This window comes from Aotus nancymaae, unplaced genomic scaffold, assembly GCF_030222135.1.
Source record: "Aotus nancymaae isolate 86718 unplaced genomic scaffold, 86718_ANA_hifiasm-v0.15.2.pri h1tg000103l, whole genome shotgun sequence".
Taxonomy (NCBI): Eukaryota; Metazoa; Chordata; class Mammalia; order Primates; family Aotidae; genus Aotus; species Aotus nancymaae.
Window position 1 is genome coordinate 440,690 of NW_026988518.1, and position 24,867 is coordinate 465,556.

General features: G+C 36.2%; 1 protein-coding gene across 3 annotated transcripts in view; it reads right to left on the bottom strand.

Annotated features, from left to right (window-relative positions):
- The window catches only part of AGL (amylo-alpha-1, 6-glucosidase, 4-alpha-glucanotransferase), a 70,141-nt gene that overhangs the window by 44,638 nt on the left and 636 nt on the right, over nt 1-24,867 (bottom strand). For all 3 annotated transcript variants that reach the window (XM_012458462.3, XM_064370212.1, XM_012458461.2), the window contains exons 2-11: nt 24,702-24,851; nt 14,475-14,685; nt 13,764-13,930; nt 11,789-11,992; nt 5,437-5,618; nt 5,149-5,260; nt 1,900-2,023; nt 1,459-1,561; nt 1,263-1,360; nt 118-257 (exon numbers count right to left, since the gene is read on the bottom strand). In XM_012458462.3, the coding sequence (XP_012313885.2) occupies nt 118-257; nt 1,263-1,360; nt 1,459-1,561; nt 1,900-2,023; nt 5,149-5,260; nt 5,437-5,618; nt 11,789-11,992; nt 13,764-13,930; nt 14,475-14,685; nt 24,702-24,783 (1,423 nt within the window). In that variant the 5' untranslated portion in view covers nt 24,784-24,851. The remainder of the gene's footprint in view (nt 1-117; nt 258-1,262; nt 1,361-1,458; nt 1,562-1,899; nt 2,024-5,148; nt 5,261-5,436; nt 5,619-11,788; nt 11,993-13,763; nt 13,931-14,474; nt 14,686-24,701; nt 24,852-24,867) is intronic.

The following is a 24,867-nucleotide window of genomic DNA, read 5'->3' on the forward strand; positions in this document are numbered from 1 at the left end:
TGAAATAGTTTAAAAACCAATAGACTAATAGGGAAGAAAATCTATAAAGCAGATTTTATTTTGACCTTGCCATGAACTATTATTTCCCTATCCACAGAGAAGTTAAAAATGATATACCTGGTTCAGCAAAGTTTCGAAGAGGATCATCTCCCATTACCCATCCATTGTGTGCCATCAGAAAACAAGCTTTATTTGGGAGATGAATCATAGATTCTTCCATGGAGAAGTCCATTTCTTCAAATGGGAAAGTAAAATATCTATGGAAATATAATTAAATATTAAATCCATACAAAGAAACTTCTTGGAGAGAATTTGAATTTGCAGTATTAAAACTAAACTTCTTTTATAATGAATAAAATTAGTTTGATTTGATGTCATTTATAGAAAAAAACTTCAATAAAGGTCAAAAAGCCTATTGAAGAATAGGCTTTTTGAGTAAAGCTAGTGGGCTGTGAGGAACAGGGAGTTAACACAACAGCATATCTGGCTAACATTTTAAATAATTTTTAAAACCTCATAAAATTACTTTTAAAAATCATCGAGGTGGCCGATTGTAGTGACTCACACCTGTAATCCCAGAACTGTGGAAGGCCAAGGTGTGCGGATCACCAGCCTGGCCAACATGGGGAAATCCCACCTCTACTAAAACTACAAAAATTAGCCGGGCATGGTGGCGCACACCTGTAGTCCTGGCTCCTTGTGAGGCTGAGGCAGGAGAATCACTTGAACCCAGGAGGCGGAGGTTGCAGTGAGCTGAGATCACACTACTGCACTCCAGCCTGGGCAACAGAGCGAGACTGTATCTCAAAAATAATAATAATAATAATAATAATAATAATAATAATAATTGAGGCATTGAGCATTGATGTTACTTTGCAAAGACTTTTTAAAAAAAGACTAAGTAAAGATATGCAAAGGCTTTTACTGCACTCTAGTTGCCCAACCTATGCTTCATATCACTTATTAAGGAGCTAGATGCTTGCTTAATTTGATTAATATTGAATTTGTTACTAGGTATGCAGTCTTCCAAAAACATTGTAAATAATAACTATAAATTTGTTCATGCTGATGACAGTTTCTCTAACAAAATATTTGCCTAACAAAATAGTTAATATTAAGCCTATGTCCAAATCAAAATTTCTATTTCAATTTAAGAAACGTACTGAAGTCACACGTTAAATAAAACATTTAGGTTGATTTCAAAAGTTAAATACTATTTTCAATTGTCAACTATCAATAAGAAGAAAACAAAAACGCAATACCTGGTAACTAACGGATGCTTTCTAGTGACAGGTCCTAGTTTTGGACCATGGCCAGCCAGTCGTTCATAAAACACATTTCCCAAAAGGCAATTAACTGCCTGAAAAACATTAAATACTGTTAGATCATCATCATCAAGACAACAACAAAATAGTATTAAGATGCAAAGAAAAGCAGCAGTTCAAAAATAAGTAAAACCTGTTCCTGATGATAGTTAATGAGTTGATGCCTCTCTGAATTTAATTCCTCAATTCTCTTATGAAACCAATTACAGCATTCTTCAATTGCTGCTGGCCCATTGCTAGAGCAGATAGAGAAATGCAGATACAGTATTTAATGGCTTTACAGATTCTACATTTAAAAATTTTCTAATAAGGGTCACATAAACCTTAAATATATTCATCAGGATTTTAATTATGGTTGATGATGTTTTTCAGTTGTAGAAATTTTTATATACATGTATAGGAACATGGCCCACACACAGAAAAAGTGGGACAATGTCATGTGCTGAAACAGTAGAATTATGGTGAATTACTTCATTTTCTACTAAGCATTTTTAATAAGTAGTATGAAAATCATACTAGCCATAAAGATTTGTAAGTAATATTATTTATTTCACATAAAACACACATTACATACTCATGTGGTATAAAAGTTGCTAGTGCAATGTTCATATCTACAGTACAGCCAAACCGTCTGTATTCAGGATCTTGAATAATCTTAAGATGTTGGTTTGGATCAGACTTGGTTACTCTCCTATTTCCTAAAAGAAAGAAAAGATGTATATTAAATGCAAATATCCACAAAGAGATTATAACTGTCACTAATTTCTAATTTTTGGCCTACAATTTTTCATTGAAAATAAAACAAATATTTTTTTCACAAGTATCCTCCTACCTCCTCCCCTTCCCATCTTTCTCTATGTGCGTGCACACACACACACGTGCGCGGGACGGGTGCGGGGAGAAAGATAACAGAGAGACAAAATAACATAAAAGACAGACACAGGATTCCTATCATTTCAATCCCAGCCCCAGTTTTCTGCCTAAATCAGCATTCACTTGATTGACTGATTGATTGATTGATTGAGCACATTAAGGACTTCAGTGGAACCCGTTTTGCTCCCAGGTGCTACGAAATATTCTAACCACAGGAGTTCTTTTTCAAGATTGCTTTTGAAGTTTGCTTCCAAAAGTCTTATGATAACAACCTGACTTTCTTTGTATTCTCTAAAAGCAGCACACAGGTTTGTTTTAATACTTTTTTCCCCCCTTTTCTACATTCTACATTTCTACTACTACAGTCCTTAGATAATAATTTAAAAATTAAAAAGGAAATAAATGGTTTTGGGGAAAATTTTTACTGTTTTTCTGGAATTTGTTTGTAATAAAATCAAGAACTGGTACAGGATTGCCTCCACTGAACTTGATTTTATGTTAACTAATTAATTTATATCTGGCTTATTCTAAAGAGACTTTGAAATGACTTATAAAAACACCACCAAGATAACATAAAATAATGAGTTTCCATAGCGTAGTGATTATTACGTTCGCCTCACAAAACAGCATAAAATATAAATCAATTCTTAAAATTCAGTTTCTAAAGTTCATCAGGAAGAGTAAATATATGAAAACTGCCAAAAAATGTCTGAAAAAGAGAAAAAGCTATGCCATCAGTATAAATTAATAGACTTTAGTATTGATAGAATAAAGGAGATGGACCAGTGGAAGAGCATAGATAACAGAGGCATATTTTGCATATTACCATACACTGTGAAGTGTTATGGTGGTACTTCAAATCAGTATAAAGAAATGGATTTTCAACTCAATATAATTTAAAAAATCCAAATAAAAAATATCTTCTTTATAAAATATACAAAAATAAATTTCAGGTATATTAAATATTCAAATGTAAAAATATAAGATTAGAAGAAAAGAGAATGTTGATGGAAGGTCTTTTCTAAGCATAATACGAAATCAGAAGCCATCAGAGATTGAAAAGCTTGACTACATTGAAAAAAAAGTCACCACAAACAAGAGTTAAAAGACCAAGCGTATACTAGGAGGATAGAGTTGAGGCCTGTGTAATAAGAAATAATCAATAATAATGTCAATATAAAAAAGAGACAAACCACCCAATAGAAAAATCAGAAGAAACATTAACAGGCAAATAATGGAAGAAATAAAAATAGTGAATTAATGTATATAAATATACTTCATTCATAAGCAAAGAAATGTAAATTAAAATAAGGTATGCTTTGTCTGATTGACAAACACGATAAAGGTTAATGGTATCTGATGTTAGTGATAATATTAAGTTGGTATAACTTGCTGTGAAAAGAAATTTATTATATTTGAAATTTCTATACCCTTTTGACTCATTAATTCATGTTTAATATAATTTATCCTTCAGATTGACTCATATAAGTAAGTAACAGGGATGTATTTTCTGCAGTACAGCTTATGAGACTGGAAGTTTACCTAGGGTAAGGACTTTGTTCTGTTTACCACTGAATCCTCATGCCTGGGGGATTGTCTAGCACATAGTAGTAGGTGGTTCAATGAATATGCATTGAATGAATAAATGAAAAAAGAAAAAACTGGAAACAACCTATCAAAAAAGACTAGTTAAATAAATTCAAGTCCTTTAAAAATAGGATATTTCTATATAGGGGTTAAAAGAAATAATTAGCTATAATAAATTCATATTGTCAACTAAAAGAACAAGTTGTTGACAGTTTATGTTCTAGTACTATTTGCATGTGTAAAAAATAAAAAATATAAAACTTATGTACATACATATACAGAATTACATAAAATTATACATAAAATTCAAAATTCAATTTTTTTTCAAAAAGAGTCTTAAATACAAGAAACAATATGTAGTAGCTGAGAGGTAGGGTTTTGGGAGAGAGGAGGTCATACATTCTATTTCGTTACACATTTGAACTATTGGGTTTTTTCTCTTTTCAATGATCACATATTATTTCATGTAAATAATGCAACTTATTGTGGGGAGGGAAGATAGAGGCCCTTTAGTAAAATGAAACAGGAAGAAAAGTTAATATTAAAAATTCCTGTATTAAAGTGTTACACAATTGCAGAAGTTGATGTGTGAATCTGACTGAGCATCCTAAAACTTCAAAGGCACTATTTCTTTGTCCTACTTTAGTTCTGTTTTATGGAGGAGAAGAAAACATCTTTAAGTTCTTCCCAAGATCCTTACTGCTAGGTTGTCCTTTGTGAAATACAGATAGGTTCTTAATAATCCTTTTTAATTTGTCTCCTACAAACCCTACCTTCTAATTTCACCTATTTTTTCCCTATCCTATTTTGTTGGGGGGCACATTAACTTCTTGATTAGTTATATCCTTAACAGAAGACTCATTTATTTACCTTTTGTTATCTTGCCAATATCCGGCTTCAGTATCACTAGTGGTTAAGTGGCCTTAACAGTGGGCAAAATCAGCTGGAAGCTCCTCTATGTCAGTTAAGATTCTTACTATAGACAACAGTAGACTATCATCACGTCTCTCAGTTTCAAAACTTGTTTTGAGCCTTTCTCAGCTGAAATATTCTGTTCTACCTACTTCCCATGCATACATTTAACAACTATGTACTGGGTTCCACAATATTCTGAGCATTCTATGGAACTATCAGTAAGATACAGTACCCAGGGGAAGTAATTGTGTTATGTATTATTATGACATGCCCTTAGATGTCTCTGCTAACTCTCAGCTTACAGAATCAGTTTTAGAATATCAAAAATAATACAAATATCATACAATGACATATTTAATAATGACATTACCCAAAAGACAGTTTTCCCTTAATAAGCAATATTAAATTTCTTAAAGTTGATAGGAACATTCTAGTATATATTCTTTACCTTGTGTAAGAAGTCTTCTAAATTGCTCAACTTCTTTGTTGACGTCTACTTGGAAAAATTCCCAGAGTTTAAGCTTTGGAAAAATATCTTCCCAAATTATCTTTCGGATGGACTGAAAAATGTCAATAGTTAAAAAATACATATATACATATATTTATTTAAAATCATTTCAGCAAATACTGTTTATCATATTAAAATATAGATTCTAAGTAATTTTCAACCATATATTTAACAGGTACTTTAGAGACTTTTCCTGTTTTAGTGTGGTACTCTTCTGTACATACTGACATTCATGTGATGATCATTTTCAATCAAAGCAGGTATTCCTTTTTCTTTGTATTTCCCTTCTGCAACATCATGGGAGAAATGCCAAAGTGCTCTGTCTAAGATCCAGGCAGGTTTTAAGTGTGGAGAATTCACAAGATTATAGGCACATTCTGGATGTTCCTGGATCCATTTACTATTAGCAGCTGAAGGAAAAAGGAGACACAAAGGAAAATCTCATAATTAAATTGAAACTGTATCTATGTTTAGAGGTGAAATAAAATATAAACATATACAACTCATTATTTTCTATATTAGACATCAATATTTTATAATGATACCATCATAGGAAAAATTATTTCTTTGGTTATGGTATCCTATCATCCACTTCACCATATATTTTTTTAAAACTTTAATTCTGCTTGGAAAATCATGATGAAACAAAAAGCAGTTCTCTCATAGGTAACATTTTTGTATGGCTAATCTTAAAGGGTCAATGAAATATGTTGTTTTGATAAACTGGATAAAAGCAAGGCTGAGAAAGTGCTAAAAGAAATATGCCCAAGGAATACAAATGTAGCTTATGTTTCGGAATCAGGAGTTTGGCAAAGTATTCCAAATATTTACAACATGGAAGATAATTTGCTTTGGCCAGGCACAGTGGCTCATACCTATAATCCCAGCACTTTGTGGGAGTGGAGGTAGAAGGATAGCCTACAGGAATATAAGACCAGCTTGGGTAACACAGTGAGACCTCATATCTATTTATTTTAAAAAAGATAATTTGTTTTAATTTTAAAACAAATGAAAGTTATATGGAATTTGTTTGATCTTTTAAATGGACTAATTCTCCCTGAATTCATATTAAAGAGCATGAGTGATTAGTGTACATAAAATAACAAGTAATAACAATTATTGAATATTTACCACATAGCAGAAATTATTCTAAGCAGTTAAATATACTAATTTATTATTTCTCACTTCCTACCACACAAATTAGGACATACTGTTATGTTCTCTTAACAAATGGGGAACTGAAGCACAGAGAGTTAAGTAACTCAGCCAAAGTCAGTCAGGAATCAACTTGGTCAAGTCCCTCTTTAGAATAAGCAATCTTTACCACATTGCTCTGCTACTGAAATCAATGTGCTCATCCTTCATTTACTTAGCTGAGCACCCTTACATAATTTTAGAATAATTATTATTTCTAGTGTCAGTCATTTATTTAGTAAATTATTTACTTACTTAGTATTTAGTCATATCCATAATAAACACTCAGATGAAGACCGGGTACATAATAAGGAACAGAGATGTTGTAATAAAGGTTAAATTGGTAATTCTCAAAATTTGCATCAAGATAGTTCCTCTGAGATTCACCATCACAATCACTGAAATTCAAGGTATTTTTTAAAAAGACAAAATGTAGTAATAACTTATATCCAATTAGGATTTCCACTTATAAAGAATAAATATTGGGGCTAGGTGCAGTGGCTCGCACCTGTCATCCCAGAACTTTGGGAGGCCAAGGAAGGAGTATCACTGGAGCCTAAGAGTTTGAGACCAGTCTGGGCAACACAGTGAGACCTCATCTCTACAAAAATTTTTAAAAATTAGCTGCGTGTGGTGGCATGTGCCTAAAGTCCCAGCTACTCAGGAGGCTAAGGTGGGAGGATTACTTGAGCCCAGCAAGTGGAGGTTGCAGTGAAATGAGATTGTGCCACTGCGCTACAGCCTGGGTGACAGAATGAGACCCTGTCTCAAAAATAAATAAATAAATAAAAATAAAAAAGGATAAATATCAATGCTGCCCTCACTCATTATTTTTGAGACAGGGTCTTTCTTTGTCACCCAGGGTGGAGTATAGTGGTACAATCATAGTTCACTGCAGCCTTGAACTCTTGAGCTCAAGTGATCCTCCTGCCTCAGCCTCTCAAGTAGTCAAGACTACAAGTGTATGCCAACACATCCAGTTAATTAAAAAAAATATATATATATATATATATATGTGTGTGTGTGTGTGTGTGTGTGTGTGTATTTTTGAGACAGAGTCTTGCTCTGTCACTTAGGCTGGAGTGCAGTGGCACGATGTCGGCTCACTGTAACCTCTACCTCCTGGGTTTAAGTGATTCTCCTGCCTCAGCCTCCCTAGTAGCTGGAATTACAGGTGCCTGCCACCATGCCTGGCTAGTTTTTGTATTTTTAGTAGAGGCAGGGTTTCAACATGTTGTCCAGGCTGGTCTCAAACTCCCGACCTCAGGTGATCCATCTGCCTCGGCCTCCCAAAGTGCTGGGATTACAGGCGTGAGCCACTGTGCCCAGCCTTAAAAATATTTTTTGTAGTGATCAGGTCTCACTATATTGAGCAGGCTGGTCTCAAACTCCTGGCCTCAAGTGATCTTCCCAAAGTGGTGGTATTACAGGTGTGAGCCACTGCACCTGGTCCCCAATTTTTAAAATAGCAAAATCCTAAAACTGTTTATTTTCTCAATATTTTGAAATACAAATCAACTATAAAATGAAAGAATTCTAAATACGTAATGAAAAGTATGTTTTTCTAATTCTACATAAAAGAAAAGTCAAACTCCAAACTATTTTTTAACACACATCTATATTAAAAAATAAATATGGACTTTTGGAGTGATACAGTAAGAAACTCAATAAACACTGTCCCCAGCAAAACAATTTAACTGGTGAAAATAATTTTAAAAACAATCATTTAGTCCCTGGAAATTATCCTAGGGCATTCAGCATAAGGAGAAACATTTATTTAAGATAAGAACAGCAAGAGTCTTGGCATCTGAACCAAGACCTTTTCCAGGCCAATTGGGTTCCCAGTATTCTTGGCCTGCTAAATCTGGAAAGGATGTTGGCTTTGCAAGTAGGGGCTGCATGGAGGAAGGGAGATTTTTCTCCACCTGCCTACTTGGAATAGAACTTCTGCAACATGGCCGGGCACAGTGGCTCATGCCTGTAATCCCAGCACTTTGGGAGGCTGAGGCAGGTGGCTTATCTGAGGTCAGAAGTTTGAGACCAACCTGGCAAATATGGTAAGACTCCATCTCTACTAAAAATACACAAATTAGCCAGGCATGGTGGCTCATACCTGTAATCCCAGCTACTAGAGAGGCTGAGGCATGAGAATCTCTTGAACCTGGGAGGTGGAGGCTGCAGTGAGCCAAGATTTTGCCACTGCACTCCAGCCTGGGCAACAGAGCGAGACTCTGTCTCAAAAAAAAAAAAAAAAAAAAAGAGCTTCCGCAACACAGGGTCAGTGCAGGGAATTAGAAACACTCACAGGCTGGGAGTTGGGAGGAATGTCTCCCTCTTGGCCATACACACCAGGAGTAGAGCACCTGTGTTAGAGCTTCTGTAACAGGGATTTGCGTAAGATAATGGAGCAGGTCTTGGTTCAATCACCACACATACTTTTTCTTACTAAGATTTAGTAGATTTTCATATGTTTCTCCATATACTAAATGTCCTTTGGACAATTTCCAGGGGATTTAAGTGATTGTCTTAAAATAATTTTCACCAGTTAGGGTTGTTTCACTGCACAGAGTGTGTGAAGCCTTCACATAACCATTCCAGAAGTTGAATTCTGCTGGATAATACTTTTTTAAAAGAAAATTTGTTTCACAGAAAGGATATTATGATTTGCAACACTTTTCAAGTAAGGCTGTGGCAAGGTTTACTTCTTTTACATTGCACAGAGTCTCTCAAATGTTTCAGAAATATAGTCTGTGGCAGAGACTACTCCTGTAGTCCAAATTTTATTCTCTCTTTCTTTAGTAATAAAATTCCCAAGGTTCAACTTTACACATAGCTGACAAACTCAAGACTACATTGCAGGTCTCCTTTAAGGCAGGTATGGCAAGAGACAAAATCCTGTGTGATGTAATGTGAACACAGTAATATCTACCATACCCTAAAAGACTGCCCTTTCCCCACTTCCACAGGGGAGAACGTGGTAGCAGGAGCTGGAACAGCCGTATTTGACTAAGAGTTTGAAGCAAAGTGTTAGAGAACTGCAGAGCAACATGAGAGAAAGAAACTAGTTCCCTAACACCACTGCACTATCATTCTCATCTGGAATGCCTATCTAATCTTCTGTAAGAAATAAATACAAGTTTAGCCTTAAATCCCTATATTTTTCTGTTACAGCTGCTTAAGCCATATCCTAACTCATATAATTTGTAACTAATAAAATGCCGTTATGTGGTTTGATAAATTTGATGTCAATAATATTATAGATCTCAAAGTGATTACCAAGACTGTCAAATTTTCCTTTAAATATAATTTTTTTACATTATTAAGTAAGAGATGGGGGTCTCACTATGTGTTCCAGGCTGGTTTCAAACTCCTGGCCACAAGTGACCCTCCCACCTCAGCCTCCCAAGTAGCTGGGATTACAGGGGCAAGTTACAGCACCTGGCTTAATTTCAAATTTTCAAGTGAAGAATACTGAGTTCTTGGATATTACAAAGCTTTCACTGTAGTCTTTGAGGCTTGGTTTCTAGGTACATGCAAATTTTAGAATGCACCTATTTCTTTACCTAACTTTGCCATTATCATTGGAGATTTTTATTTACATTGATGAACCAGATCTATGAGCTTTTAAATATCTTCACAGTTCCTATGGTTACTTGGAGAACTGTTTTATGAAACAGTAGATTCTATCTTTTAAATGTTTGTACCGACTAGAATTATTGTTCTTCACATACGCAAATCAGTGGTTTCCAAACTTTTCTATATTGTAGATACATGCAAGATAACACTTCTAAGGTGAACTGGGTTAAACCCAAAGCTTCTCATGGCCAGATTTCATCAGGCCAGGCCCAGTTCCTCTGACAGATGAGGGAGAATCATTTCCTCAAGGATCGCTAGTTGGGAAAATTTGATATTGCTAAGGAATCTTGAGAACCAAAGCGACTAACTTTAATAAGCTCTTTTAACATGTAAAAGACATAATTTTCAGAGTAACTTCTGAGAGTTTACTAATAATTTTCTCACCAAATAATAGAAGTCATTTAGTTTTTTCATATGTGCTATAGTACTGTAGTGCCAGAGCTTCTGCTAATACAGGATCCACGTATTACTTGGGAAAGTATTAATAGTAGTTCCCTCTTATCCTTAGGGGATACCTTCCAAGGTATCACCCCAAGTGAATGTGTAAAACTACAGATATATATTTTACATATATAAAACTACAAATGTATATACTATATATTTTGTTTTTTGATAACTGAGCAGGCTGTTAAATGACTAGCGGGCAGATAGTGTTTACAGCATGGATACACTGGACAAAGGGATGAGTCATATTCCAGGTGGAACAGAGCAGGATGGCATGAGAGTGTTTCATGATACTTAAAACAGCATGAAAATTAAGACTTAGGAATTGCTTATTTCTGGAATTACTTAATATTTTTGAAATGTGATTGACTGTAGGTAACTAAAACCTCAGAAAGCAAAACCACAAGTAAGGGAGGGCTATTGTACTCTAAGTTGAAATATGTGATCATTATGTTCCTTCTATGATCACTCTCCTGTATTTATAAGCATCAGATGCAAAATACTTAGATATTGACTTTATCCTCAATTAAGAATGTTACCTTTGAAAGACAAAATACTAATTTTTAAAATGGAAGGACATCTAATCATCATTTGTGTTTTTAAAATTTATGCTAGCCCTTTACTTTCCCTTCCCTTTCTTTCTTCCCTTCCCTTCTCCCGTTTGTGTGTATGTATAAATTCTCATCAAAATTTATGAAGGTAGTGCTCAACCTCCTCATGGGTTCAGCAGGGGAATTGTTTCACCTGCAGCACAGCTGTAACACAGCAAGCCACAGAGGAATGTGGACATGTCATTCGGGCTTCCAGCTGAGATTTCCCTGGGGACTTGGGAAAGCCAAGGAGAAGAGTGTGGGTGGTACGCAATGTCTCTGTCTGGTTGGTGGAAATTTCAAGGCTAAGCAGAAATATGCTGAATTTTCTTTGGCAATTGAAAAACGTGTAAGAATACCAGTGATTTCTTAATCCAGTTTTGCAAGTACAAACAATGACTGTGTATTATAAAAAGGGCTATTCAGATTTAGATTTCTTCATAGTTCCAATAAGGCAAAGATCAAATTTTAACGTAAAAAAAAACAGACAAACTGACAATGAGTGAGAATGTTCTAAATATTTTAGAAACTGTTTAACTGCTTTTTAGTTTATGCTATTTCAGACTGTAATTCTTGCAAATGTAGTCAATATGCAAAATGGAGTTAAAGTATAATAGTTATAAATGTTTTTATGCTCCCATGTTAATCTAAAATAAAATAAAGTCTATGCTTTTTTGACAAAAAAACTTTACGAAGGTAGTCAATGAAGCTCATACCAGTATGATTGTAGACAACATCAGTAATACAAAGAATATTCCATTCCTTTTTTAATTTTTCCACTAGCTGTCCAACATCATTCCAGGTGTACTTTCTATTAGGTCTTGAAAAGTCAGGATTTAATTCTAACTGATTGGCAAGGGAGTAGCATGACCTAGATAGTCCAAGAGTCTGCAGTGGGGTAAAATGAATCATGTTGTAACCTGCAAAGCAAAAAAACAAAGACCACTGTAAAAACAAACAAACTACACCAGCCTAAAATGAAGAAAATATAAACTTTCTTAAGTAATTACAAATAGCAAGGTAAGCATGCTACTGGAAAAGAAGTCAAACACTTGGGTTTAAATCCTAACTACCTCAAGAGACTTTAAGCAAGTTTATTTAAATCTTTCAAGACATCAGTGTCCTCATATACAAGACAGAGATAATGAGATGATATTTGAAAAAATTCACACATACTGCCTGGTTATTAGAAAATATATATACTTACATGTAGAAAATTTATCTTCTAACAGTGTATCAACACATGTTTTTCTACTACTTTTAATGTTTTATAGTACTTGTATTCTGTTTTAATTATGTCAGTGAACTTCTTATTCCTTTCTTCATACAATACTCAAAAGCAGAAAATTAATATTGAGGTCAGGTGCAGTGGCTTGCACCTGTAATCCCAGCACTTTGGGAGGCTAAGGCAAGAGGATTCCTTGAGACCAGGAGTTCAAGACCAGCCTGGGCAACACAGTGAGACTTCATCTCTACAAAAAATAGATTGGGCCACTGCATTGCAGTCTGGGTGACACAGTGAGACCCTGTCTTAAAAAATATATATGTTTTAATTATATATATTTAATATACATATGTGTGTGTGTGTGGCTGGGCACAGCAGCTTATGCCTATAATCCCAGAACTTTGGGAAGCTGAGATGGGCGTATTACTTGAGGTCAGGAATTCAAGACCAGCCTGGGCAACATGGTGAAACCCCGTCTCTACTAAAAATACTAAAATTAGCTAGGCATGGTGGTGCAGGTCTGTAATCACAGCTACACGGGAGGCTACAACACAGGAATTGCTTGAACCCAGGAGGTGGAGGCTGCAATGGGCTGAGATTGTACCACTGCACTCCAGCCTGGGTGACAGAGTGAGACCCTGTCTCAAAAAAAAAAAAAAAAAAAGAAAAAATTAATATTGCCCTTTGCTTAAGAGTAAAATATAACTTGTTTCATTCTGCTCTTAGTATGTATGGTAGCACATATCTTCTACACAAAAGATGGTTAATCAATATTTGTTGAATTCAAATGATATATAATAATAAATTTTCCTTCACTTTTCAGTAGCTTATTCTGATTTTTATGTGGTAAAGTCTTAGAAATGATAATTATTTCATTATAGCTTTCCTTCATTTCTTAAGCTGAACCACAAAATTTGCCATTTTTATAGGTTAAAAATGGTTAAGTATCAAAAATTTCATATGGTTCTATTATATTACTAAATATATTAAGAAACAAAATTAAAAGTGGAGGCCAAAGGATATGGTTTGGATTTGTGTCCCTGACCAAATCTCATGTTGAATTGTAATCTCCAATGTTGGAGGAGGGGCCTGGTGAGAGGTGACTGGATCACGGGAGTGGATTTTCCCCTTGTTATTCTCATGATAGACAGTGAGATTTCACAAGATCTAGTTGTTTAAAAGTGTGTAGCACCTCCCACTTTGTTCTCTTCTTCCTTCTCTGCCCATGTAAGATGTGCCTGCTTCCCCTTTGCCTTCCACCATGACTGTTGAGGCCTCCCCAGCCATGCTTCCTATACAGCCTGTGGAACTGTGAGTCAAACCTCTTTTCTTTATAAATTACCCAGTCTCAGGTTGTTCTTTACAGCAACGAGAGAACAGACTAATAAAACCTTTGAAATCTGTATCACAGAGGATAATTATGTTTATTTTTTTTTAATAAGAAAAAGAAAGCAAGCTGACATTACCTGATTCTTTTGCAACCCTAAGTCTGCTTTCCCATTCATCAAAAGGTCCCAAACACTTAGCTAAAAATGTCTGGAGAGTAACACAGTCCAAGGGTAGCATATGATTATCAGCGCCAACACATAAAATGGGGTCCACAACTATGTAACCTCCTCCACTTTTCTCATTTCTAAGAGAAAAAACAAAACAAAAACTTTTCAGTCAGTGAGAGAAAAAATAATCCTCATATAATGTAGTCTGACTCTAACTAAAAGGTTAATTGTCCCAAATAAAATATATTTATTTCTAAGCACATAAAATCATTTTAAAAGTTGCAATAAAACTTAATGGAAAAGCTACTTTTACCCTTTTACAACCTACATAATTACATATATAACATACAAAATATCCAATAATGTTGGTTTAATGAAAAATAAATAAACTAAAACTTATCAGTAATAACGAGGGCATGAAAATAAACAGCAACCTATAATCAGGTTGCATGAAATGACTACAGAGTTTTAAGGTATTACTTAAAATACATTTACATGCTACTTTGCAATGGGCCATACAATTATTTTCTAGAAATCAAAAAACAATATTCTATTTGTATCTCAAGAAAGCACTGTAAAAACTGCACTGCCATGGTTCATACAGTAACATTTACAAGTTAGGTAACTTCAAATTACAGAATAAATTAACTTTTTTTCTCATATACAAAGCACCTGACTTACCCTTGAAGGAAATAATACTGAAATGAACCAGATTGTTGCAGATTAAGTTTACAGTATTTATCAGAATCATCTTCTCTTTCTGTTGGATTTTCCCAATCCAGAGAACGGAATTTTTCTCTATTAAATGTTTCTCCAGGAAATGGGTAATTTGTATACACGGTAACTGCTTTTCCCTGTAAAGTTGGGCCTAATCGGAACTGTAGTTCAAACCCTAAATAAAAAGCACATTTAAAAAAACTCATTGTAGAACTTAAATTACTACATTGAAAACAGGTGTTTTATTTAAAGTATTTAAAAATCTTGATTTTCCACTTATATTTAAAATAACTCCACAAACCTAATGCTGTTTTGGCACTATTCTGTATTCCAATGTAGCTGAATTTTGTATTTTAGCAAGTATAGTAAACATTATGAGCTGGCTGCTCTGTAATATCTCTTTCTCTTTTCCCTGGAAACTCATTCCAATTCACATAGCAACTCTGGGATGTGCAAATTCTTATATAACCTCATTTACCATGATCCCCATCCTCACCCCTGAATTAAGTACCCAGTGGTAGGCATCTGGGCAGAGACCTTCTGTAGTATTTTTTCCAACTGCAACTGAGAAAGCAAGTTTCTCTACAGTGTCAGAAAGTATGTGACAGTATGTAAAACTTGATACCATGGGACAATTATCTTACCACACTGAGAAAGCTAGTCTTCACTGACAGAAGTCAACCTCTATAGACGTAGAATTCAGGATTCTAACAGCAGCTCTGGAGGCATCTGAACCCGATTGATGTCTGCTCAAGCCCAGTGATGTGTTAACAAAGATTTAACAACTAACTAGGGTGGTGGGAACCCCTGACTTGGAGTGTTTGCTAACTTTCTGGTGGAAATAATCCCAACATGGACAATCTTAAATTACCAACACGACAACATTGAACATGGAAGTGGGAAAAGATGTGCACAATCAGCTCTTGTGAGCCAGCATAAGCACCTCCAACACACTACTGCCTATATCCCTACTCTTCATGGTTTAGTTATTAAAGCCGTTCTTGTAATCCTGAGAGCCCATCCATTTCTACTTTTACCCAAGTTAGGCTATTTTTTAAAAAACACATCTTAGAATTGTGCACTGTGTTACAAGTATTTTGCCATAAGTTTTAACATTACAGTTAAAACTGTACTGCGAAAGAAAAGTTTTGGTTGGTTTAAAGCAGACTTTAAACCTTCTTTATAATTATTAGAATGTGAAAATTCTGACTATGGTCAAGTTTATTAGAAATATAATGCATAAAAATTTTAAACATCAATATAACTTTCAATTAATAATGGGCAATAATAACTGGTGAGGCAGGAAAGTTTAGCTCCACTGAGTAAAATCTTTAATGTCTAAGGAGCTTCTTTGAGAGAAAAAAAAGTAACATTTATAAATTTAATATATATTATTTATAATTTATAATGCTTGATTTATTAAAGATCTGACAAAGTAATAAAAGATGATATACTAATAGGGATATTTTCTGTGAACAAAAGATTTCAGCAAAAGACATAAATGCTATATAGTGAAAACAAGAATTTCTTCTCTAAGCAACTACATGTACTTCTTCTATAATACAATTTGACATTAATGTATTAAGAATTTATATTTTTTGATCTAGGAATTTTATATAAATTTTTTTGAGAAAATTATCAGTGATGTAAACAGAGATTATGTGTAAGGATGTTTATCACAGCCTCATTTATTGAAATTAAATAAACTGACAACAACTAAATATCTAATGATTGGCAGTGATTAAATAAATTATGGTACATCTGCAAGCTGGCATATTATAAAGCCAACATAAATGATGCTATCAAAAGATATTTGGTTGGGCACAGTGGCTCATGCCTGTAATCCCAGCACTCTGGGAGGCCAAGGCAAGCGGATTACCTGAGGTCAGAAGTTCAAGACCACCCGACCAACATGGCGAAACTCCATCTCTACTAAAAATCCAAAATAGCTGGGTGTGGTGGTGAGCACCTACAATCCCAGTTACTCAGGAGGCTGAGGCAGGAGAATCCCTTGAACCCAGGAGGCAAAAGTTGTAGTGAGCCAAGATAGCGCCACTGCGCGCCAGCCTGGGCAACAGAGCAAGACTCCATTTCAAAAAAAAAAATTAATAACCACCTTTATTTTACTTTGTTACATTTTACACATTAATGTAGAGCTTTTAAAATCTCTTCTGGAAAAAATCATGGCTGAAACATGGCAGTAGGCAGGGAGGTAGAATATATACACCATAATAGTACAAATAGGGGGAAAAAGCAGGTTAAAAAATTGTTTAGATAGTACAATCCTAATTTTTTTTAAAACAAAAATATCGAAAAAAATGCTTTTTATACATTTGCATAATTTTATAATTGGGGAAATCATTTTAAAATTAGAGCTACAATTATGAGAGATAGACTAAGAAATAATTACACAAAGAATTAAAACATGAACTAAAATATTTAGTGACTGAGAAGCATAAATATCTACATCTTCACAAGAATTACTAAATTTATTATCAGGAGAAATGGTGTTATTTTGAACAAGTACAAATAGCAGAGATTAGCTGTCTGGGTATATTTGTACAACCTGTTCCCCATTAGGTTTACACAAATATTGTTTTTATAATTACACAAGGATTCAGAGAGCTTGCAGTGCAAAGGTTAAAACTCATCTAAAATCTCCAAAACAGTATTTGGATCAGTGGTCTACCTTCATGAAAAAGCCCCAGTAATTCCCCAAATAAGTCATTTGTTTGTATAATATATATGCATGATGTTCTGATAGACTATGTAAATTATAAAACACAAAAAATTAACTAAATAGGATAAGATATAAATGAAACAAATAATATTTAAATAATAAATTTTATTTTGTAGTGGGTAGAAAAAAACCTTTTGGCTCTCACTAAAAATTAATATTGATAATATCTCTCAGTGAAAACAATGTAACTAAATAAATTTCATTATTTTAAAAAGTCTTGGTTTTAATATTTTGTAATAAAGTGATTCAAAGATTTCAAGTTCTATTTATTTTGGGTAAAATAATATGACGATGGAAGAAGCATTTCTAAAAATATATGTTCAAAATGTTTTTGCTATAGCAAGGGTTGGCAAAGTATATCCAGCCCAATTCCCATTTCTGTAAATGAAGTATTACTGGAACACAGCCACATCCATTCACGTATGTTTACCCATGGCTGCTTTCCTGCTACAACGGCAGAGTCGAATCCCTGCGATAGGGAGTGCACTGATTGAAAAGCTGCAAAGATTTGTGATCTGAACTTTTACAGGAAAATATGTGCCAAACTCTGTTCCAGAGCAACACAATTTCCTTCAAAAAAGCACTTAACTTTCTCACTCATGTTTACATCAAAGAGTTAAGTATTTATTTTTTCTGAAAATATTTTCTAAGTATCATACTATCTAAGGCTACTTGTTATTCCTGAAAAGGACAAATCTCAAGCACTTTCTAACTCATCTTTTAAGTGTGATCACTTCTGTGAGGTAAAAGAGCTGTTCTTGGTTTTTCCACCTCTCCTTACAAAGTAATATAGAGACTCTGTTATTTAAGATAATATAACCTGTAAAGTTACTTAACCTAGCTTAGGTGAAAGTGCAATTCATGGCAACATACTGCAAACAAATGAGGGAGTGATTGTAAACCCCTTCCAGAACTACAACCTCTACGTTTTCTTCTGAGTATGCCTTTTTTGTTTATAACTTATCTGACATACAAACTGAGAGCGTAATTCATATATTAACATAATTCAATGTTGTTAACATATATCAGACTTAAAAAACTAAAATAGGTAGACAGAAAAGAAAAGAAAAAGAAAGGAAACGAAAGGAAAGGAAGGGAAGGGGAAGGGAAAGGGAAGGGATGGGAAAAAGGAGGGAAGGGAAAGGGAAGGGAAAGAGAAGAGAAAGGAAGGGAAAAGAAAGGGAAGGAAAGGGAAGAGAAGAGGAAGGAAAAGGGAAAGGGAATGGGAAGGGAAAGGGAAGGGGAAGGGAAGGGGAAGGGAAGGGAAAGGGAAGGGAAAGGGAAGGGGAAGGGAAGGGAAAGGGAAGGGAAAGGGAAGGGAAGGGGAAGGGAAGGGAAGGGAAGGGAAAGGGAAGGGAAGGGAAGGGAAAGGGAAGGGGAAGGGAAGGGAAAGGGAAGGGAAGGGGAAGGGAAGGGAAAGGGAAGGGAAGGGGAAGGGGAAGGGAAGGGGAAGGGGAAGGGAAGGGGAAGGGAAGGGAAAGGGAAGGGGAAGGGAAGGGGAAGGGAAGGGAAGAGGAAGGGAAGGGAAAGGGAAGGGAAAGGGAAGGGAAGGGAAAGGAAAGGGAAGGGGAAGGGAAGGGAAGGGGAAGGGGAAGGGAAGGGGAAGGGGAAGGGAAGGGAAGGGGAAGGGGAAGGGAAGGGGAAGGGGAAGGGAAGGGGAAGGGGAAGGGAAGGGGAAGGGAAGGGGAAGGGAAAGGGAAGGGGAAGGGAAGGGGAAGGGAAGGGAAGGGGAAGGGAAGGGAAAGGGAAGGGAAAGGGAAGGGAAGGGAAAGGAAAGGGAAGGGGAAGGGAAGGGAAGGGGAAGGGGAAGGGAAGGGGAAGGGGAAGGGAAGGGGAAGGGAAGGGGAAGGGGAAGGGAAGGGGAAGGGAAGGGAAAGGGAAGGGGAAGGGAAGGGAAGGGGAAGGGAAGGGAAAGGGAAGGGGAAGGGAAGGGAAAGGGAAGGGAAAGGTAATGGGAAGGGAAAGGGAAGGGAAAGGTAATGGGAAGGGAAAGGGAAGGGAAAGGTAATGGGAAGGGAAAGGGAAGGGAAAGGGAAGGGAAGGGGAAGGGAAGGGAAAGGAAAGGGGAAGGGAAGGGAAAGGGAAGGGAAAGGAAAGAGAAGGGAAGGGAAAAGGAAGGGCAGAGAAAGGGAAGGGAAAAGGAAGGAGAAGGGGAAGGGAAGGAGAAGGGAAAGGAAAAGGAAGGGAAGGGGAAGGGAAGGAGAAGGGAAGGGAAAGGGAAGAGAAAGGGAAAAGGAAGGGAAAGGGAAGGGAAAGGAAAGGTGAAAGGGAAAGGGAAGGGCAAGGGAAGGGAAGGAAAGGGAAGGGAAGAGAATGAAAGGGAAAGGGAAGGGAAGGAAAGGAGGAAGGAAAGAAGGAAGGAAGGAAGTTATATTTTCTTTCTGTAGCCAAATAGATATATCAGTGCATACCCCAAGGGTTACATAGCCACTCTGTAGACATCTAATGCAAATCACTGAAACTAAAATTTTTATATACAGTAAATAAAACATCAGAGGACCTAGAGTAGGTCAGATTCCATGGTTAATCACTCAGTTTGCTAAAATTAGCTGAGGTCATAGCAGTACATGGTGTGGCTATCTTACTCCTCATACTAACACTAGGATACTTTACTTGTATTAGCTCTCTCTCTCTCTCTCTCTCTCTCTCTCTCTCTCTCTCTCTCTCTCTCTGTGGGGTTTCTCCATGTTGCTCAGGCTAGTCTCAAACTCCTGACCTCAGGTGATCCGCCCACCTCTGCCTCCCAAAATTCTGGGATTACAGGTGTGAGCCACTGCGCCCGGTAGCCATATCTCTCTTGTAGGCAACTAGCATGATGAGTGATTAAACTATTATTGTAAATAAATATGTTCTGTCTTTTTCCCTCCACTCCATTTATGGAAACTCAAGCTTCTAATCAAAGAACCTTCATGTATAAATATTTTCTTTAAAAAACAGTAAAAATTGTAAATTTGATCAACCTATTTAAAAGATGGAAGAATTCCAGATTTAGGAAGTACTTATTTTATTCATTCTTCTTTGTTTTTTTTTTTGAGACGAAGTCTCACTCTGTTGCCCAGGTTGGAGTATAATGGCATCTCGGCTCACTGCAACCTCTGCCTCCTGGGTTCAAGCAATTCTCCCACCTCTACTTCCTGTGTAGCTGGGTCTACAGGCACATGTCACCACACCTGGTTAATTTTTGTATTTTTGGTAGAGATAGGGTTTCGCCATGTTGGCCAGGCTGGTCTTGAACTCCTGATCTCAGGTGAACCACCCACCTCAGCCTCCCAAAGTGCTGGGATTATAGGAGTAAGCCACTGTGCCCAGCCTGGTTTTGTTCATTATTCTGCCACTAAATGAGTTAGGAAATAAAGGAAAGACTATGATTTGTCTAGAAAAGATCATTATTTAGTCTTATACTTGTTGAATTGGAAGAATCTATAGAAATATCAGTCTTGAAAAAGAGAAAGAATTCCCTCATGTGGAAAAGAGAGAAGGAAAGAAATACGAGGTTTTTGGTGACCAATTAAATATGAAAAACCAAAAATTGCCAGTTTTTCTTCACATTTGATTGGTTACCAAGTCCTCTAAATTTAAAAATAACTCATACTTTGCCCTGTCTTTTTCTTTTTTTTTCTTTTTGAGGCAGAGTCTCACTGTGTTGCCCAGGCTGGAATACGGTGGCACGATTTCAGCTCACTGCAACCTCCACCTCCCGGATTCAAGCAATTCTCCTGCTTCAGCCTCCCGAGTACTTGGGATTATAGGCACCTGCCATCATGCCCAGCTAGTTTTTGTATTTTTAGTAGAGACAGGGTTTCACCATGTTGGCCAGGCAGGTTCTCAAACTCCTGACCTTAGGTGATCCGCTGCCTCAGCCTCCCAAAGTACTGGGATTACAGGTGTGAGCAACCATGCCCAGCCTTGTCCTTTCTTTTTCAACTCTGACTCTGTTAAACCCTTTTTTTTTTTTTAACCAGATGTGTTTTTTAAATAGCCTTCTCAATGCTTCTTGTCTCCAATGTCCTTTCTCTTCAACTCATCGTTGATTTCAAATTATCTTCTTAAATAATATGATCATCCCATTATTGCAAAAAAAGGTGACATTCCCATTCATAACATTTGGATAAATTTACTGGTTTTAACCAGAGTTTTAAAGTCAGTCACATCATTCTTTTTTCATATCTTTCATGGTTCCCTCTTCAAATAGGTTAGCTGAATGTACAATTTTTGCTAGTTTTAACTGGAGTTTTAGTAATCAATCAGCAAGTATTTAACTGTTACCCACTGCATTAGGTTTGTAAGGCTGTCCCTATCCTCACAGACTTTATTTTTATTTATTTATTTATTTACTTATTTAAGACGGAGTTTTGCTCTTGTTGCCCAGGCTGGAGTGCAATGGTGTGATCTTGGCTCACTGTAACCTGTGCCTCCCAGATTCAAGCAATTCTCCTGCCTCAGCCTCCCAAGTAGCTGGGATTACAGGCATGCACCACCACACCCAGCTAATTTTTGTATTTTTAGTAGAGACGGGGTTTCACTGTGTTGATCATGCTGGATGGCCTCGAACTTCTGAACTTGGGTGATCCACCTACCTCGGCCTCCCAAAGTGTTGGGATTATAAGTGTGAGCCACTGCGCCCGGCCCTTTATTTTTGTGGTTTAAAGACAGGGTTTCACTCTGTCACTCAGGCTGGAATGCAATGGTAGGATCATAGCTCACTACAGCCTTTAACTCCTAGGCTCAAGCGATCCTTCTGTCTCACCCTCCTGAGTAGCTGGGGACCACAGGCAAGCACCATAATGCCCAGCTAATCTTGTTTCTTTTTTTTGTAGAGATAAAGTCTTGTTATGTCGTCCAGGCTGACCATGAGCTCCTGGCCTCAAGTGGCCCTCCAGTCTCAGCCTCCCAAAGCACTAAGATTACAAGTGTCACTCACCTGCCCTCATCAATTCTCACAGATTTTAAACCCTAGTCGGACACTGTAAGGCTAACAAGCTTTTAGACACCGCTTCATTATTCAGCACTTAATAGTTCTGTGCCCATTGTGTAACTGGAAATCAAAGAAAGCAGACAGCAAAATATTAGGGAAAAATCTCACAGAGGAGGTGCAATTCTAGCTGAAAGTTGAAACTTAGGCAACACACAGACTGACAGTAAATGGGATTCAATATATATAAAGGAATCTGACAGGAGTAGGGGTATAAGGACAGGCATGAGAAAAATCACTGAGAAGGGAATTAACAAGAATGATTTGGGCAACTTTAAAGATGTATGACATTAATGATGGAGAATAATGAGATACAATCTTGGCTAAGGAAGGTGTAATCTTATTACAGAATGTATAGGAAGTCAGACAGAGGTATTTAAATTTGATTTTATACATCCCACTTAATAAAAAGGAAACAGACTGAATAAGATTATTCTGGCATATATATTCAGGCATACACATAGACATGCAATCAGAGATATTTGGAAATAAATTGCAAGCTTAAAAAGAGATTAAAGGAAAAGAGAAGAAATCATCAAAGAAGAATACAAGGTTTCTCCCCTGGGAACTATAAAAATGAAGATGCCACAAAAATAAACAGGGAAGCTGAGAAATAAAGAAGGATTGAGAATGGTGAGGAGACAGTTTTGGACATGCTAGATTTAAGCATATCCAAGTTGAGCTATCCTAATGCCATTTTGTTGCATAATATCAGGTTGAAGCCAAGGTCTGGGGTGGAAATACATAGTGTGAGCTATCAATGCCTTTTATTTATTTAGGGCTTTGTCACTAAAAATCCACATATTATTAATTTTGAGCCTCAAAACCTAGAAAGGTAGAAGAACAGAAATTACCTCCTTCATTTCACCAGTAAAGAAATTAATGCTACATAAGCAGAATATGTATAAAAACAAAACAAAAAAAAAGAGAAAGAAATTAATGCTCAGAATTGGGGCCTGGACTGGCGGCTTATGCTTGTAATCCTAGTATTTTGGGAGGCCAAGGAGGGAGGGTTGCTTGAGTCCAAGAGTTCAAGACCAGCCTGGGCAACATAGTGAGACCCAGTCTCTTAAAAACAAAAAAATTAGCTGGGCATAGTGGTACATGCCTGTACTCCCAGCTACTCAGAAGGCTGAGGCAGGAGAACTGTTTGAGCTCAGAAGTCGAGGCTGCAGGGAGCCGTGATCATGCCACAGCACTCAGCTTGGGCAACAGAGTAAGACCCTGTCTCAAAAAAAAAAAGAGAAAAGAAGAAGAAAAAAAGAAACCAATGCTCAGAATTAATGTAACTTGCTCCAAGTCAGCTTGCTAGCAGCAGAGCCAGGAGAATTCTGGCTCTTTACCCTTGTCATCATACTCTGAAAGCTTCCAAGAAGAAAGCTCAAGGCCTTTCCTCTAAAAGGAGTCGTCAGCACAGAGGCAACAGTTGGGCCATAAGACTGTGTAATTCATTGAAAGCAGAACAGAAAAATAAAGAATTCCTAGAAGATACCCATAATTAATTAAAAAGTGAAAGGAAGAAAGCCCAGGAAGAGACACCAAGTTGACAAGAATACACAACAGGGCAGGGGGAAAAAACCAAACCAAGAAAGTGCAGAGTCAGGAAAGCCAAAAATGGAGTCGGTACTCAGTGATTTTAAATGCCAAAGTTGGAAAAAGACGAAGATTTGGCATGAAGATAACACATTTCATGTATGAAATTATTTTCAAAAATTCAACTCTTAAAACATTAGGGAAATTAAAAAAATTCCTTCAAGATGTTTATGTCCATCAACATCCATTTGGTACACTGACAAGGGGGATTGCATTTTTCATATATTATACTTCCTCTATGTTGAAAAATTACAAAGGCTAAGAAAATAAAGCATCTATTAACTAGTCTTGTAGAAAAATAATTTGATCTTTTAAATACAGCTCAACTATATTTCAACATAACTTGATAAACTGCTGCACTTTTTATTTGGTAAGAAAATATTTTCAGCTTTTACCTTATCCACGTTTGAGAGGTTTTTGATATACATAAACAATAGTTTACTATGCTTTTTGCTGTAATCTATTTTATCAATTCAAAGGTTCAACAAAGGAAAAGAGATAGAGCTATATAAAGGCAAAACTACAGACATACCCAAAGTGAAATTACATAGGAAGTAATTTACCAAGTTTTAATAGTAAATGCTATTAGAAATAATATGGTCAATCTTCTGATCATATATTTAACTTCAATCTTAAGTGGGAATAAGTATGCAGAGAAAAGTGAACTATTTTATCCTTATCCTAACATGAGGGATATAAAATATTTTTAATTCAAATCAACACTTATTAATGATATATAGACAACACAGGACCATCTTTGCACAAATCGAGTTTTAGAAAGATCCTTGTAAATAATATTTATCTTAAAGCTTTAAAAAATTTGACAGGACTGCCAATGAATTAAAAGTTTAAAAGACACAAATGGGCCAAACAACTTGCTACTGACCTTGTTCAAGTCTGAAGAGGGTCTTTTCCAGCTTCTCCATTTCGTTCAGAAGTAAAATTCGAATCTGTTTACTGTGCCCCATTTTGGCTTCTAGAGGATTTGAAACCTTTCAGAAGAATTAAAAGAACTCCACAGTCGAATGAGTTATCCCTATGAAACAAAAAGG